The following is a 16,608-nucleotide window of genomic DNA, read 5'->3' on the forward strand; positions in this document are numbered from 1 at the left end:
CTCTCACTCACACACTCACACTCACACACACACACACACACACACACACACACATACATTCTCTTTCTCTCTCTCTCAATCACACTCACACACACACACTCACACTCACACACACACATACGCACACACTCTATCTCTCTCTCTCACACTCACTCACTCACTCACTCACTCAGACACACACACACAAGCCATTTTTACATTCTCAAAAAACTTAATTCTGTATGATTTATAAGCTGCTTTCCTCATGAGGACCAAAAATGTCCCCACAAGGTCAAAATTTACTGCTATTACTATCCTTGTGGGGACATTTGGACCCCATATAATGTGCAGGTACACACACACACACACACACACACACAGAGAGAGACACACACACACTTGAACAATGATAAATGAAGTAGGATCCTAAAGAAGGAACATTCAGAAGGACACAGGCACGTGGCATGTGCTATCATCCATGTGTGGCTGCCATTCATTCATTCAGCTGAGCACATGCTTGCTTTACAAAATAACCACACGTACAGTAGTTCAAACGAGCAAATCACAATTATATAACAGTTTAGTCTTTCTAGGCCCAGCGTCAGTGGTTAAGTGTCAAGTTCAACATCAAATCAGATATCTGAGCCTTTATCACGTCAGAAGAAAGTTTCGATATTATTGGTATTATCAGCGCCACAATATGTATTGCATTGATTTGCATCTTTTGTGCTGCCATATCATGGTTTGTTATGCACAATATGTATGCTCAAGCCAGTGTATCTGTTTAGATGCTACTTACATTAAACATGGCATTGGCTTCATTCTGAATGCTTTCAAACGTGTATTTCTCTGATCTCCGCTGTCGCATCTTAAAAAGGCGCGACCCTCGGTTTGAGAGGAGAGAGAGTTCCTCCAGCATGATGTCTTTTGGAGTGGAAAGTTTCTTTCCCAGGTCCATCGTAACACCTGCATTAATACCACACCATTTGTGTTATTACAGAATAATTCAACAGAGCCATTTATAAAACCTTGGATAATGCTTTATAATAACTTAATAATACATGATAAAATACATGGCTCCTATATATTTAAAAGTTTTATGTGGGACAATATATATATACAGTACATATTGTCCTATCGAAATCCAAAAATTTGAGCACTTTTTACTGTACCAATCGCTTCTAGACCTCAAAATGTGTTTTAAAAGTCAGAATCAGAAAGAGCTGTGTTTATACACACACAAGGAATTCGTCTTGGTGTCAGGAGCTTCCAGTGGAAACAAGTACAGACAAAGTGCAGACATACATATAATTTAAGGTAATAAAATGAAATATAACACTAATAATAAAGAGAATAGACAATAAATTAAAACAAAATAATAGCTATATGATGATAAAAAAAATAGCCTAGAGAAAATAGACAGAATTATGAATGTGCAAATGTTTTGAGAAGTTATGTGCAAAATATAGAGAAAATAGACAGTATTATGAATATGCACATGTGCTATTTTACAGATGTACAGTCCTGAAATGTTATGTATTGTTCAGGTGGAATATGGCTGTTCTTATGCCGCTCACTGATGATATATCTGTGTCGGAGTGCAAGAACAGAAACAATGTCTTTGTATTGAAGGACAAATTTAACATAGATCTTAATTAAATCATGCTCTTGTTTTCTTCCTTGTAAGATGGCAGAAATGACGCAAACGGAAACTGTAACGCGTGCGCACACGAAAGTCTGTGTATTTTTTATTTTAGCAAATGTCCCTTTAGGGGCTCCGTAGTTAATGACTTAATAGTGAGTGGTATGAAAGTTATTATAAAGTAAACTTTTATTGATGCTTCATATGATTCATATTTGAACACATACAGTAATTTAATTTATTCACACAACATATCATGGCATAAAGAAACCAAAAGTACAAAAGGTTATAGTCTGGATTCCTGTGTTAGACACACATTCTATGAAAGGTCACATGACAAATCATTCAACCTTAATAGAAACTGGAATAGAAGCATTATTAAAAGGTTAAATATGATGGTTATGAATGTTTTATTAAAGGGTGCATGTCACGCTATTGCAGCAGGAGCTTTTCAGCTATGCCCATGACGTTATTCTGTACATTTCCAAGACCAGATTCCAAACATAACTTGATATTTAGAATAGAAAGCGTTCATTTTTGGCATCATGTTTACTGAATGATGTCTCAATATAAATTGTTACTTAAAGCGTTTAAAGCATTGTACTTAATCTAAAAAGGTTCAAGGTTCAGTGCTTGTTTAAACAGGAGAAGCTCTCTTGTTCTCCATGATCTTTATTCTGTTCTCATTTCGGCTCCAGCACAGCTGTCCTTTAGCCTCTGCAGAAATAGCCTGTGACAATAACAGAGTGAATCCACCGCTACAGGCAGACGAACATCCACGCCAGATTATTTATGGCTAGAACGAGGCTGTGGCCCTGAACCACGTTCTAAACGCTGGCGTTTCTCTCTGTAATCATTCAGTGCTGATGTGAGAGCAGGTTTTGGCAGAAGGTTATACCGTTGGCACCATGGACCTCATGGCAAAGAGCAGCTGCCTGCTTCTTCCTCTCACGCACTGAAAGAGTGCTGAACTGTGACATGTTGGGTTAAATGAGAATCCCAGTAGTGCTGCAATACATAAAGGACACAGATACTTGTAGTAGAACGATCGAAAGTCAATTTATAGGATAATGTGAGATAATGAGAGTTATAAAATAAGAATATATATGTCACCCTGGACCACAAAACCAGTCTTAAGTGTCAATTTTTCAAAACTGAGATTTATGCACCAGCTGAAAGCTGAATAAATAAGCTTTCCATTGATGTATGGTTTGTTATGATCGGACAATATTTGGCCGAGATGCAACTATTTGAAAATCTGGAATCTGAGGGTGCAAAAAAATCTAAATATTGAGAAAATCATCTTTAAAGTTGTCCAAATGAAGTTCTTAGCAATGCATATTACTAATCAAAAATTAAGTTTTGATATATTTATGGTAGGAAATTTACAAAATATCTTCATGGAACATGATCTTTACTTAATATCCTAATGATTTTTGGCATAAAAGAAAAATGTATAATTTTGACCCATACAATGTATTTTTGGCTATTGCTACAAATATACCCCAGCGACTTAAGACTGCTTTTGTGCTCCAGGGTCACATATGTCATGAAGCATGAGCTGGTGACAGAACATTTTGTCCAGGGTGTAGATTGGGTTACTGAGGCTGATCAAAGCCAAAAGAAACTTTCTTTGCACAATTCACACGGCCTTGCCATTCCATCCTTAACTAGCTGCTCTCATTGAAAAATTCAAAAAGGTCGGTCTCTGAATTCTCTTGTTTGGTAACATTGCTAGCAATGCTTGTGTAGATAAACTGGTATTCTAGTTTTTTAATGGTAACACAATATTATCAGTATCTACTTGTATTGCTGTCACAATAAAAAAAATCAGATCAGAAAGAGATTCCTAAACAATCACTTTCAGTTTAATGTTCTTTTGTTAGGGCTTCTGTTTTAGTCATCTTTCCATTATCATGTGCACATTTATCCATCATGAGATCTAAAACACGTCTCTGTGTATCTAGGTTTTGTTATCACAGTTTAAATGTCCACAACCCCCAACATTGTTATCGTTATCTTTATGCCCACACTGCACTCAGTCTCTCAAGGAAGGCCATGGTCTTACCTGTTAGATCCGCGTGTGTCTTGATTTCTACCTGTACAGAGGAAGAGGTTACTTTAGGTAGATCGATCCGGCCTGATTTGTCCTTGTCTCGCACTCTTATTGACTTGCACTGGGGTGTGTGCGGGTGTTAGTGGAACACCGGCTTACATCAATAGGCTAATTTTAGCAGTGTTCAGCTCTCAAACCTCTCACAATGCTATGGTACGGAGGGGGGAGGGAGGGAGAACTGTCTGTATGCATGAGAATAAAGTGTGCAAAGTCTGAGAGCGAGTACTTTGTGTGTGCAATTGTTCGCTTCACAGGCTGGGTCATTTAAGGCTTAGACCCCACTATTTCTCTTTCCATACAATGTCTTGTTACATAACATATCATCCTGATGAGATCCTTGTCTGCTCCAGGAGAAAATCAAAATAATAAATTTTGCAGCTTTATTGTTTTTAAAAAGATCTGATAGAATCAAATGGTGGTATACTATAGTAAACATTGGTATATACAACAGTGACAGATTTTTCAGTCATCATGCATTAATAAAACTCTCTTTAGGGAACAGCTTGATGAATGTTATGATAGATGAGAGACTTTCAGATTGTTTGTTGTTTGGATTTCAAAAGGATTATCAAGCTTTCTAAATAGAATGTGTATGCTGGGTGCTGAGGTTCATTCAGATAGAAATAATAATCTGTGCTGTGTCTAGAGTTAGTATTAGAAAAAAAGTTATCGATTCACACATTGACTTACACGGTAAACAAATAAACATTTACACATTGAACAATAAAGAATCGTGTGACTGTGAACGCCACAAACAGCAATGCAATATTAAGATGAACTTGATCAAGTGAGAGTCCAGAAACATAATGATCAAGTCACACTATCAGAGATAAAAACATAATCAGAGACTCAAAGGCAACACAGTGAAAAGATCACACTTCCATCATTTCAGATAAGTTTAAAAATAATAATGATTTATTGAAACATGTTGTTCGTGAGTGATCTAAATCCCATCAGTAGTTCAGAGTAATCACTGTTGCATACTAACTGCGTTTGTCACAACTAAATAGATTAACTGTACAGAGTTACACAAATACAACTAATCTACTCCACTAAAGAAAAACAAATTGTGCTCAGGTAGTGTAGAATGTGTAATGTGTATGAATATAATAATACTGTATAAATACACTATAATGGGCGCTTTTTCATTAATAATCGGTTCTCAACAAGAGGGCCTCAGCAAACTTTCAAGGGGTCTGCTAAAAGTTATTTAATAATATTAAGATATATTAAAATAAGTAAACTTAATTAAAATGCTAGAATGTTAGGCCAACAATATACTGTAAACTTCATTCTTCATCAGAGTTTCATTCCACACCCACTCAGTCCAGATTTTACTGAGTATGTACACACATGTATATAGCGAGTCTAGCGTTAAAATATCTATACAAGTAATGCTCAGTTTCCCTAAAGTGCTATTTTTGTTAAATCTGGTGTCTTCTGTCATTCAGTGCTTAAAAATTGTATATGCTTAAAAATGTTATGTTGTTTACGGTTATTTTCGGCCTCTTGGAGCTTCACAGCAACTGGAGTGGAAAACGAAAGATTTTTCATGTTAAGGGTGAACGATTCCTTTCATCTTGTTTTTAATCGGCATGCACAGACAAATAAACTTGACTGGAAAATTGCTGTGGCTGTTGGCAGTGAGGCTTATGTACAAAGCCCCTTTATGTTTCTTTTTAACTTTTTATTCATCAAAGAATCATGAAATAGGAAGCAGCAAAAACTCTTTTCAATACTGATAATAAATCAGCATTTGTGAGCCTGGAGCACAAAAGCAGTGTTAAGTCGCTGGGGTATATTTGTATCAATAGCCACGATGATGAAAATTCAGCTTTGATCACAGAAATAAATTACAGTTTAACAGATATTCACACAAAAAAAAAACAGTTTGTTTAAATTTATAATAATATTTCACATTTTACTGTATTTTTTCTGTATTTTTATTAAATAAATGCAACCTTGATGAGCATAAGCGACTTTAAGAAACATCCTACTGATCCCAAACTTTTGGTGTGTGCATATGTACACACACACACACACACACACACTATGACTTAATTTGATCAATCAAAATACTAATTTGATTCAAGTTTCCAACTGACTCTTTGCGACTGTGGATAGTTTGTGTGAAGTGTGATATGATGAGGCAGAGAACTACCCCTGCTGTACCTTTCGCTGGTCACCGGAAGCTGTGAAGTATGGAAAAGCGCTGAAGTAAAGCTGTTGATAGGGGATGTAACAGCTATTACGGGCCCCATCTCTTGAGGGCCACCGGAAGACTCGTACAACACTCTTTGCTTCCATTCTGCTGCCGTTTCTGGTAGTGATTTTCTATGAGTAGCAGAGATTTTGGACTCCTCAGGACCAAAGGAGCTTTGAGAAACCGCCTTGGAGGGCTGTTCCACCCACGAATATTGCCTGCTCAGTGATTCACGTGTTGAAAGGACACCTGGGGTGGACACAGGAGAAGCGGGAGACACAGAGGACAGTCTCTGAGGGAAAGACAAGGAACGGCTCCTGCTGAATCCCTACACAGAGAAAGAAAGATAAGCATGCACACTTTGAACAGTACACATTATTTGACTCACAAGCAAATAATCACAAGTTTTAGTTTGCAACACAAAGAAGCTCTTATGGCTGTTGTGTTTCTCACAATACTTTTTACTTCACACAAATAAATTAAAATTTAGACTGCCCTCTTCTGGACGATGCCTGTAAATGCTATTTAGAGACATTGCTAATTTTGGTTCAGGGGAGGTCAGGGTTGGTTGGCACAGGATTAATTCTGGGTTATAATTAGATACGATCAAAACATTTTTCGGAGCAGTTGCACTCTTCGAACTCCGAGACATGAAAGCTAGACTCCTGCTAAAATAGCATTGATAAGAGAGACGTTCAGGAGAAGTTTCTCAGTTTGGCAAAGTTTCCAAATGATTGCTTCAGAAGTTGCAACCTGTGTGTCTAATTATCACCTCTGTCAGACAATACTGCTGTCCTCAAGTGTTGTTATTAAAACATGATTTTTCTATTCAGCTTGGAGTTGAGTTGGGGGATATTTCAGCACTTACCTCTGGTTAAAGGCACTTGACTAGTTCAGAAGTGTAAGACCTATCAGATTTCTAAGCAGAAGTGGTGTCTTAATAGGGTTTGTGTGTTTCAAACATGGTGGAGCAAGAGCTATTTATATAATGAGCTATGTGCAGAGTTAAGACAAACACAGCCCACAACCCACTGCAAGAGTATATCAACAATCTGAGAAGAACAGAACTAATCTGACAGAACTGTTCAAAATTACGATATCTCATCATTTGAGTTTGTTTAAAGTCTTCTGTGTTATGTAGTACTGAGGTGTATTTACATTTTTATTACACTGATGGAAAATATAGTGCATTTTTCCATGTATGGACTGGTCTTTGTAGGACTTTACCAGAGAGAAAGCAGAAAGAGTAGCATTGGTAACATGGAAATACAAGAAAGTGCAATTGGTAAAATGCAGGAAAAATACAGAAGAGAGAGCACAGAAAGCATGACGTGAGACAGAGCTGATGGGAATATTTATTAAAGAGAAGTGCAATAGTTTCTAAATGACAAGACGAAAGAAGAACAGAAGTAACATAGTTCAGAATGATATTTGAATGAGTATTCTGTACACCCGTCCTCAGTGTTGGGGGTAACGCATTACAAGTAACTCGAGTTACGTAATCAGATTACTTTTTTCAAGTAACTAGTAAAGTAACACATTACTTTTTAATTTACAATAGAATATCCATGTTGAGAGAAATCAGAAGATGTTACTGTAGTTCTAAAATAAATATGAATATGCATTAATTCATCTCACTCACAAAAAACCCCCCACAGATTCAGTATTCCTCAAAATGAATAAAAATAATGCAACTCAGAATATGACGCAAACCTGCAATAATTAAATGTTAACACAAATATCCTTTATGTATTTAATCCCATTCTATTTGCTTCTGACCTTCGATGATCCAGTTCAACCGTACTAATAAGCACAAATTACTCTAGACAAACATTTGTGTCTTTTTTTATTGCTGAAGTGTGTTGAAATTTCTTCTTCTGTATTCTACTGTACTTTCCCTTCAGCCTGAGGCTTATTCATTTCACTTTTGGTGTGAAAGGCTTTTATATTTGCCAAAAATATAACTTTTTTTATTTTAAAAACAAACAAGCAAGCCCTGTCCAGATTTAAAAAGTAACGCAAAAGTAACATAACGCATTACTTTCCATAAAAAGTAACTATTTTTTAATGGAGTAACGCAATATTGTAATGCATTACTTTTAAAAGTAACTTTCCCCAACACTGCCCGTCCTTTGTTAACTGTATCTGAACAGCACATAATACGAATGAAGTATTCTGAATTATATTTTTAGATTAATTGAAATGCCGAAAAGAGAATATCCACAAGAAAAAAATATAACTATGTCTTTAAACCATCTGTGAAAGGTTTTCCTCACTAACAACAACTGATCTGGAGGTCTGACAGAATTGCAAAGGAGGCTCAATCCGAGGGGAGATCTAGTATATTGATCTGAAACTCTAGCATTTAGTGCATTTAACACAAATTATTTAATTGTTGCTTAGACAATGTGGCTGACAAAAATCGCAAGTTTATCATCCAGGCCCACTTGGCATAATATGGTGAATGTGTTGTGTTGCTTGACACAAAAAAGAGAAAGTATCAAACAGATTTTCTATAAAAAAAAACAAAAAAACACACAAAATAACTGTCATTAATGTGGAAACATATCACATTGAAATAATTCTGAAATAATGAAATTAACTTATGGTATAAATTGTAGAACTCTTATATAATGCATGGAAATCGTATCTTGTGCATTGATCTAGAATGAATGAGGAAACAATTTTTCTTTGATCTTTTGATATATTAGTGGTGATTGCGCTATAAAAATGCTCAAAAATCATCCTATCTGCAAAAACAGCACTTTTTCAATCTGCCAAAACAACTCGTTTTGCATATATACTGTTGTTTGTGCAAAAAATAATAAGTGAATCTCAAGTATAACACTTTAGATTAGTGAACACTATTTGCTGTTACTAGCATGCATATTACTTGCATATTGGCTGTTTATTAGTACTTTTAAAGCACATATTAATGCATGACCACAGTCTAGATCCCCCATACCTAAACATAACTACTACAACAACTACCTTACTTACTATCAATAAGCAGCAAATGAGGCGTCTATTGAGGGGAAACTCTTAGTCAGTCGTGAATATGTGTTCCCTAATCTAAAGTGTTTCCCAAGAAACATGATGTAAAAAGCATGCCATGATCCTTTTAAAACTCAGTTAACGCTGAAAAATGACTGGTTTCCATTGCTTGCCTCCAGTGTTTGTTTTTTTGGCCGAAAACTTTGGTCTTGGAGCCACTGGTATTGCACACCGTGAAGCGTATTCATTATTCACGGGTAAAGAGGACCCTACACAGACATTGACTTCAGAGCTTGCAGAAGGCATGCAGGCGTTTGAGAGGCCTTTGTTTCTGTAGCTATCGCGCATGGTTAGTTGTTTGTCATGTGACTGTTGTGGAGTAATGGTGGCCTCATTTGATGCAGACTGAGGGACATAGGGGTAAGGCACACTTACCAGATTTTGCTTAACTGACTGCGAACTATTTAGGGAGCGAGAGAGCGCTGCCGATGGCTCACAAGCAAGGGACTGGGGTTGAAAACTGGCAGGGGTTTGAGCAGAAGTCTGCTTAGACTCTATAATGGAGTTGTAGGTGAAAAGCGAGGAATTCAGCTGGTAAGGCTGATGTTTCATGACATCCAGAACATTGAGATGCTTGGGTGGCGGATTCGTCTTCTCCTTGTTTGCTTTAGGCTTCATCTTTGCACTAGTTGCAGGAGGGGGTTGTTTGACCACCGCAAGGGGATAAAAAGGAGACAAAATAGGATTGTAGGATACAGGAGGTCGGGCACGGACATTAGAAGGGTGTTTCCAGGTGCTTGGCATTGAAAGCGTCGGCGAGGATGATCTGGCCTTGCTGGCTCGCACGGTCTCATCATCCACCACAAATTTGTCCATACGGGACTGTCTCCGAGCAAACAGTTCAGCTCCTTTTCCTTTAAGGTTCAGCCCCTCAGAAGCACCTGCATCTGAAGAATAACCTTTAGGAAATGATTTAGATGCCTGAACGTATGTGTTGAGGTGTTGAGGTGGGCAGGAAGCAACAGAGTTACCATCATTTTGTGAGCTAATCCGCGATGTTTTAGACTGACCAGCACGCAGTGAAGCTGGTGTGTGTTGTGCATGACTCGGTTCTGGAGTCCAGGCTGATTGATAGAGGTTTGATGGGCTTTGTTGGGGTACTGCATGCACCTGGGTGTGTCCCATAGCTGGAACTGAACTTGATGGTGCGAGGGGACTCTGAAAGCGCTCTGCGGACCAAGGAGGGCGAGCTGGGTTGATAACAGGTTTGGGTAGGACAGGTGGAGGGTTTTTCTGCTTGATCCTCGGAGCTTGCATAAAATTGCATGCTTCAGCACCCAGACTGAGAAAGTCGTCTTCTGCAACAGACTCTGTTAAGGACTTCTGCTTGCCTTTTTTCTGAAGCGGAGGCATCTCTTTCGAATCTGTCTTGTTTGCTCCTCTCCGTTTAGTTTCTGGCAGGATCCCTGTTTTAATTGCAGGTATGGTGATACGTTCATCACGTGAAGCAATGATGTCTGAGGTGGGGGACCAAACCTGTGGCGTTGTGTTTACTGGAACGGGAACCTTGAATATGTTTTCAGGTTTCTTAGGTGTTGGGCTTGAGACGCCTTTGACTGGTGAAAAACTTTTTTGTCCTTGATTATGGCCACCCGTGAAGGGCTTTGCAGTTCTGTTGGAGATGAGGGATCTGGGAACGCCCGAACCTTGGTGACCATTCATACCGTTTGCTGATTGTGGTAACATCTGTTGCTGAAATGGTTGTTGTTGCCTTACATAGATATCTTGTGGGGCTTGTGTACTTTGTTCCTGCAGAGGAGGCTTAACAGGTGCATGCACTGGCGAGCCTTTTAGTCTCATTCCCTCTTGTTCCTCGGAAAGCTCATCCATCCTTTGACGCCTCTTGGCAAACATTAAGACTCCCTTTCCTTTAGTCTGTGGAAGATGCTCCATTGTTTCCAAGTTTGACTCGGTCTGTACTTTGAAATTCTGTTTTGCTCAAAGCAGTACCGTGGTTCTGAGCACTGAAGGAGCCGTATTCTTTTCAGAATCAATTTTTTGTGGCAATCTGAAGTCCGGACTTACTCTGAAATCCGACCCGAAATCTGTCACCCAGAATCCGTACCATGTGAACCTTTTTTAGACACTTCTTGAACATCAACTCGCCCTTCTTTTTATGTTATGTTTACACTTAAGAGTTGGCTTTTTTTTTCAGCTGCCTCACTCCATCTTAGTCCTGTGAAGGTAAATGTAGAACAAGGAAATATGGTAAATTGCATGAGAAATATGAAGAATGCAATTCCACAAAACACTGCAGGAATTATTTAGAAATTGACCAGATTAACAACATGGGATCATGGTGTTATCATCTCATAATAATAATGGTTAATACATTCCCTCTGTCATTATTAATAAACACCAGCTATTATTTTAAAGGATAAGGTATTATTAAGCAATTTTGACATTGTATTGACATTTTTATTGAAGTGGCATTTCATTTTTATCAGTTTATAGTGTTGAATTTCTCTGCACATCTTAATAAATCCATCAAAACATCATCACACAAGCCTCAGAAGAACATTGTTAGCTGACTCATTCAAGCTTTAACCATATACTAATTTAAGATTAAGTCAACTAATCTTGCCTCATTAATCAGATAGCATCAAAACAATTCCAACTTACATCCAAATCCAATTTTCTCACACAACTCAATCCAATGCTATTATCAGAATACAATTGTTCATTTTCTAAATTTAAGTGTATTCAACTGCAGCTTTCAAATAAGAAATAAGCATCCCTCAAATTATTAGAAAATGAGCACACACTTACGCTATAAATCCAGGCAATCTATCTTTTAACTTTGTAAAAAAAAAAAAAAAATTCTAATGCTTACACTTGGCTTTCTAACAGTCAGCTTAGTCCAAAGCACCCTGACTTACTGAAAGCTTTTTAGGTGAACAAACATTGTGAGACGTCATAAAACCCCTAAAGGGGGTATCTGTGCAAACTGTGTCATGCTCTGTGGTGGAAAGAGAGAGAGAGAGAGAGAGAGAGAGGAGAGGTGAGGTCCACTATTTAACGAGTCAGGTCTTCTCACTGAGGGATCGTATGACAAATCTCTACTGACACATGCTGGTGCCTATCAAACCTGTGGCCTGAGGACTACTGCAGGGACACACTCTTATTGAAGTATCTCTCTGATGCTGCTTTAGCATATGACTTGCCTCATCCTTCCCAAACCATTACTAGTATTGACAAATGGTGAGCAATTTAAGAGAAAAATCTAAACTGATCTAAAGCCACTTTGTGCTTTTAATTGCCCTTTTACATGTAGATGCCATTGCTTCTAAATGCATATTAGACCAACAGGGCCGGTTGCATTAACTACTTAAACTATAGTCTTAAAAAGTTAGTCATCGAATTCCTTTTCTTAGTCAAAACTTTTTTTGAATCTGAAAAGTAAGACTGAATTCCCCTCGGCTAACTGCTAGTTGGTTAAACTTAGTATGTTTGTGTAACTGGCCCCAATAGCAAAACCTAAAAATCCTTGAGTGTTTCAATATGTGAGCACATTTGTGACCCTGGACCACAAAACCAGTCTTAAGTGTCAATTTTTCAAAATTGAGATTTATACATCATCTGAAAGCTGAATGAATAAGCTTTCCATTGATGTATGGTTTGTTAGGATAGGACAATATTTGGTGCAATAATCTGAGGGTGCAAAAAAAATCGAAATATTGAGAAAATCATCTTTAAAGTTGTCCAAATGAAGTTCTTAGCAATGCATATTACTAATCAAAAATTAAGTTTTGATATATTTACGGTAGGAAATTTACAAAATATCATCATGGATCATGATCTTTACTTAATATCCTAATGATTTTTGGCATAAAAGAAAAATCTATAATTTTGACCCATACAATGTATTGTTAGCTATTGCTACAAATATACCCCAGCGACTTAAGACTTGTGCTCCAGGCTCACATATTGTTAAAATTCACTCTATTGGATATGTAAGATAATGTATTAAGTATTTAAAGTATTCCGATGTTTATTACATTTCTTTTGTAAGGTAACATTAGATAACAGTAGAAAAAGAAAGCAGAGACAGATACGGACAGCTGCTGAAGGACAGATTTGGAGCAGGTTTTTGTCTTACTTGATGTCTGCTGGGTCCCGTCGAGGAGGCACCGCTCTGTTTGCTCAAAACCCTGGACTTGAAGTGCACTTGACACACAGGAGGTCCCACGCCTCTCCCTCCTCCTCCTCCTCCTCCTCCTCTTATACCTTTATTTTTTGCTTCCTCAGTTTCCAAGGAATCAACATTCCTGCTGGCTTCTAGTGTGAACCTGTGCTGGAAGAGCTGCAGTCCACCTGACTCTGCTGTCTTGTTCAGATGTACTTCGAGGAGGATCTGTACAAGTATTTTCAGTGTGGGACTGTCAGAGTCATGTCAAAGCACGCTGACAGAACCAGCTTTTAAGTGATCAGAGCCACACTTGCATGCTTGATAACACTTTCTGTTTCTCCACAATGGAAATAGAAAGGTGCAGAGGGGCTGTCTGACCTTGTCTCAATAAACTCCTAATTGTAGTTTTTAAGTTAAGGTATGTGAATATGATCATGCAGGATAAGGCATTAATATGTGCTTTATAAGTAGTAATAAACAGCCAACATGCATGCTAATAAACAACTAGTTTATAGTGAGAATTTGTTTGAATATATATTTACATTTAGTCATTTTGCAGACGCTTTTTTCCAAAATGACTTACAAATGAGGACAATATAAGCAATCAAAACCAACTACAGGGCAATAATATGTAAGTGCTGTGACAAGTCCCGGTTAATCTAACGCAGTACACATAGCAAGGTTTTTTTTATATAATAAATAAAAAGAAAACAAGTAGATAGAATAAAAAAAGACAAGTAGTAAAAATAGAAATAGAATAGAGAGTGCAAGTGTTAGAGGGTCAGGGTTTTTTTTCTCTTAGAATTAGAATGTAAATATATACGGTATGTGTGTGTGTGTGTGTGTATATATTGTATATATATATATATATATATATATAACAGACCATTTGTTTTGCTTATGTCATTGCAATTAAAGTGCATGTAAATCAAAAAAACTTTTTAGTTTTTGCATCCATTTAATTCTAGAATGCACTCATCTGCATTGAGCCAATGAATGGATATGTACAGAGAACAATAACTAAGATATAAAAAGCATTTAAAGCATTTCTTGGCACAAAATCCTTTGCTATTCCAGGCACTTAACCGTGAAGTAATGTTGTGCTGAAAATAAGCACAACCTGCTGTAACACAGCCCTAATATAGACAAGAGAATCAAATGGTTTCTGGGATCTTGTGAGCCGTAGAACTCAGAAACTTAACTTGCACAGAAAAGTTTTATCTGGCTTTTTTCTTATTGAATAAATCTACTGAGCAACCATATAATTCAGCCCACTGTGAAATATACATGCAGTTAATATCTAACACGTTCTTCTTGACACACATCTTACTGATAGACAACAGAAAAACTTCTATCAAATATGATTATAAAAAATATCTAATAAAAGAATAACAATTCATATTCATATATCATCAACAGCAATACTAAAATTTGCAACATATTTCATCAGCACTGCAGAAGTGCTCAACCAACCATCCACGGCAAATTAAAAACACTGACTTTGTGTTGTCTAAACTACAAAACCCTAAAATGTTCATGACTAAAAGAGCGTTCAAGCTCCAGGCCTAAGCATGCACACGTGTATTTGGTGATTTCCAAAATGGCACAAGTGAGTCTAATGGAGTGAATTCTGCTGTGCCATCACCAGCTCTCCTGCTCTCTCTCTCTCTCTAGAAGGAATGGTATTCACTGTTTGTGTCTAAATGTTAAACTAGCATTTGTGTCCTGGAAACCAAACACAACAGTGCGGTGGTTGTTTTCCATATTGTCCTCCTGATGGTCCTTACACAGTCTCATTGCCATTTATGTCTCATTATACAAGCATGGACAGAGATAAAGAGATATGAATGGGGTGGAAATATACAGTTTATTACCACCCAAGTGATGATTTTACTTCATATGACCAGTGTACGGTCCAAATTGCTATATGCGTAAAATGCATGTGCTCATTGTCTTTTATGTTGCAGTATTGCTTGTGTATTGCCTCTAAATGCAGATAATAAACACAGCCTCTAGAAACAAGGGACGGCACATCAGAAAAAGTGCGTTGTCATTCTTATCTCTGACAGAAAGCTGTTTTATTGGGCTGACCCTTGACCTTCATCAAATAAATATTTCAGCTGGACAAAATGTCTTTGATATGTGAAAGTCTGATAGGAGTCAACACATGCATACACATATCATCTCTTACCACTGTTTTACGTTGTGGAGCAACAGCCCAGTTTTTCCACTTTCACATCTGAAGTAGAAAGCTTCTGTAACATTATACACTACAGTTCAAACGTATGGAGTCAGTAAGATATTTATCTGTTTGTTCATTTATTTATTTGGAAAGAAATTAATACTTTTATTCAACAAGGATGCATTAAATTGATCAAAAGTGACAGTAAAGACATTTAGAATGTTACTAAAGATTACAAACTTTCTATTCATCAAAGAATCCTGAAGAAAAAAAGTATACTAACTGTTATATTATATTACACTCTAAAAAGTGCTGGGTTGTTTCAACCCAACTTTGGGTCAAATATGGACTAACCCAGCTTTTTTTATTTTTTTTTATTTAACCCAAAAGTTGAGTTTAGTAAAAGTAAAAGTTTAGAGTATATATATATTTCATTATATTTAACTATTATATTAACCGTTTTTAACATTGCTAATAATCAGAAATGTTTCTTGAGCAGCAAATCAGCATATTAGAATGATTTCTGAAGATCATGTGACACTAATATTGCTGTTTTTACTGTATTTTGGATCAAAGAGAATACATTTTCTCTATACTACTTCATATTTTAATACTTGCTTCTTATTGTTGGAATATAAATTTCATGTCACATGGATTTCTGAGGTTTAATCAGTGTTGTAGTCTGACTAATCTTTCTAAAACTGAGCTGAATTTAAAGAAGAAGTTGTGTCCGACAGAAATGTTATACATTTGCTTAAATCAAGGCAGATGGCATTTATTATTTCATTATAACACTTACAATGAACAATAATAAACCGTATTAAAAGTTACATTTTACAAATGACCACTATAATTCCTCTGAGACAAGAGTTACATTGTTCAAATATCGACAGTCACATATACAATTACAGAGTGAGAGAGAGAGGGAGAGAGAGAGAGATTTTAAAAATATCTTCAAAAAAGTAGTAGAATCAACACAAAACAACATCTAGACAAATCTTTTGTTGAATTTGACAGTTTTTTTTTTTACTACACTTGAATCTGAGGGAAGTTCAAGAGAAGCAAATCACAGCTAATCACAGGATAACTGTCTTCAGAAGAAGATTTTCATGTTGGAAAAGATAACATCAAACAACAAAAACAACAACTAAGAGAAAAACCTTACAGAAGAAGAAAGGTAAAGACATTTCAAATAAGACTGCTATTTCATAGCTCTCTGTGAGCTTTTACTTCGAGGAACAACACAAAGAGACATTTTGGACACAACTGGACTATTTTATTTTTTTTTTAATAAGTTATTTTT

General features: G+C 36.8%; 2 protein-coding genes across 4 annotated transcripts in view; both read right to left on the minus strand.

Annotated features, from left to right (window-relative positions):
* The window catches only part of LOC107700320 (myozenin-2-like), a 9,873-nt gene extending 6,005 nt beyond the window's left edge, over positions 1 to 3,868 (minus strand). The window contains exons 1-3 of the mRNA XM_016501945.1: positions 3,690 to 3,868; positions 2,520 to 2,629; positions 779 to 945 (exon numbers count right to left, since the gene is read on the minus strand). Of these exons, the coding sequence (XP_016357431.1) occupies positions 779 to 945; positions 2,520 to 2,601 (249 nt within the window). The 5' untranslated portion in view covers positions 2,602 to 2,629; positions 3,690 to 3,868. The remainder of the gene's footprint in view (positions 1 to 778; positions 946 to 2,519; positions 2,630 to 3,689) is intronic.
* LOC107700319 (synaptopodin-2-like) overlaps positions 1 to 13,317 on the minus strand; it is a 21,898-nt gene extending 8,581 nt beyond the window's left edge. The window contains exons 1-2 of one of the 3 annotated variants that reach the window (XR_001635537.1): positions 13,094 to 13,317; positions 8,937 to 11,170 (exon numbers count right to left, since the gene is read on the minus strand). Coding sequence is in view for 1 of the 3 variants with exons in the window: in XM_016501944.1 (XP_016357430.1) it covers positions 9,073 to 10,887 (1,815 nt within the window). In the remaining 2 variants the exon portion in view is untranslated. Of the gene's footprint in view, positions 1 to 8,921; positions 11,171 to 11,763; positions 11,820 to 13,093 lie in introns of those variants that run through there. The other 2 variants (XR_001635538.1, XM_016501944.1) reach the window with 2 other exon arrangements.
* Between the last annotated feature and the right edge of the window lie 3,291 nt (positions 13,318 to 16,608).

This window comes from Sinocyclocheilus anshuiensis, unplaced genomic scaffold, assembly GCF_001515605.1.
Source record: "Sinocyclocheilus anshuiensis isolate Anshui unplaced genomic scaffold, SAMN03320099.WGS_v1.1 scaffold326, whole genome shotgun sequence".
Lineage (NCBI taxonomy): Eukaryota > Metazoa > Chordata > Actinopteri > Cypriniformes > Cyprinidae > Sinocyclocheilus > Sinocyclocheilus anshuiensis.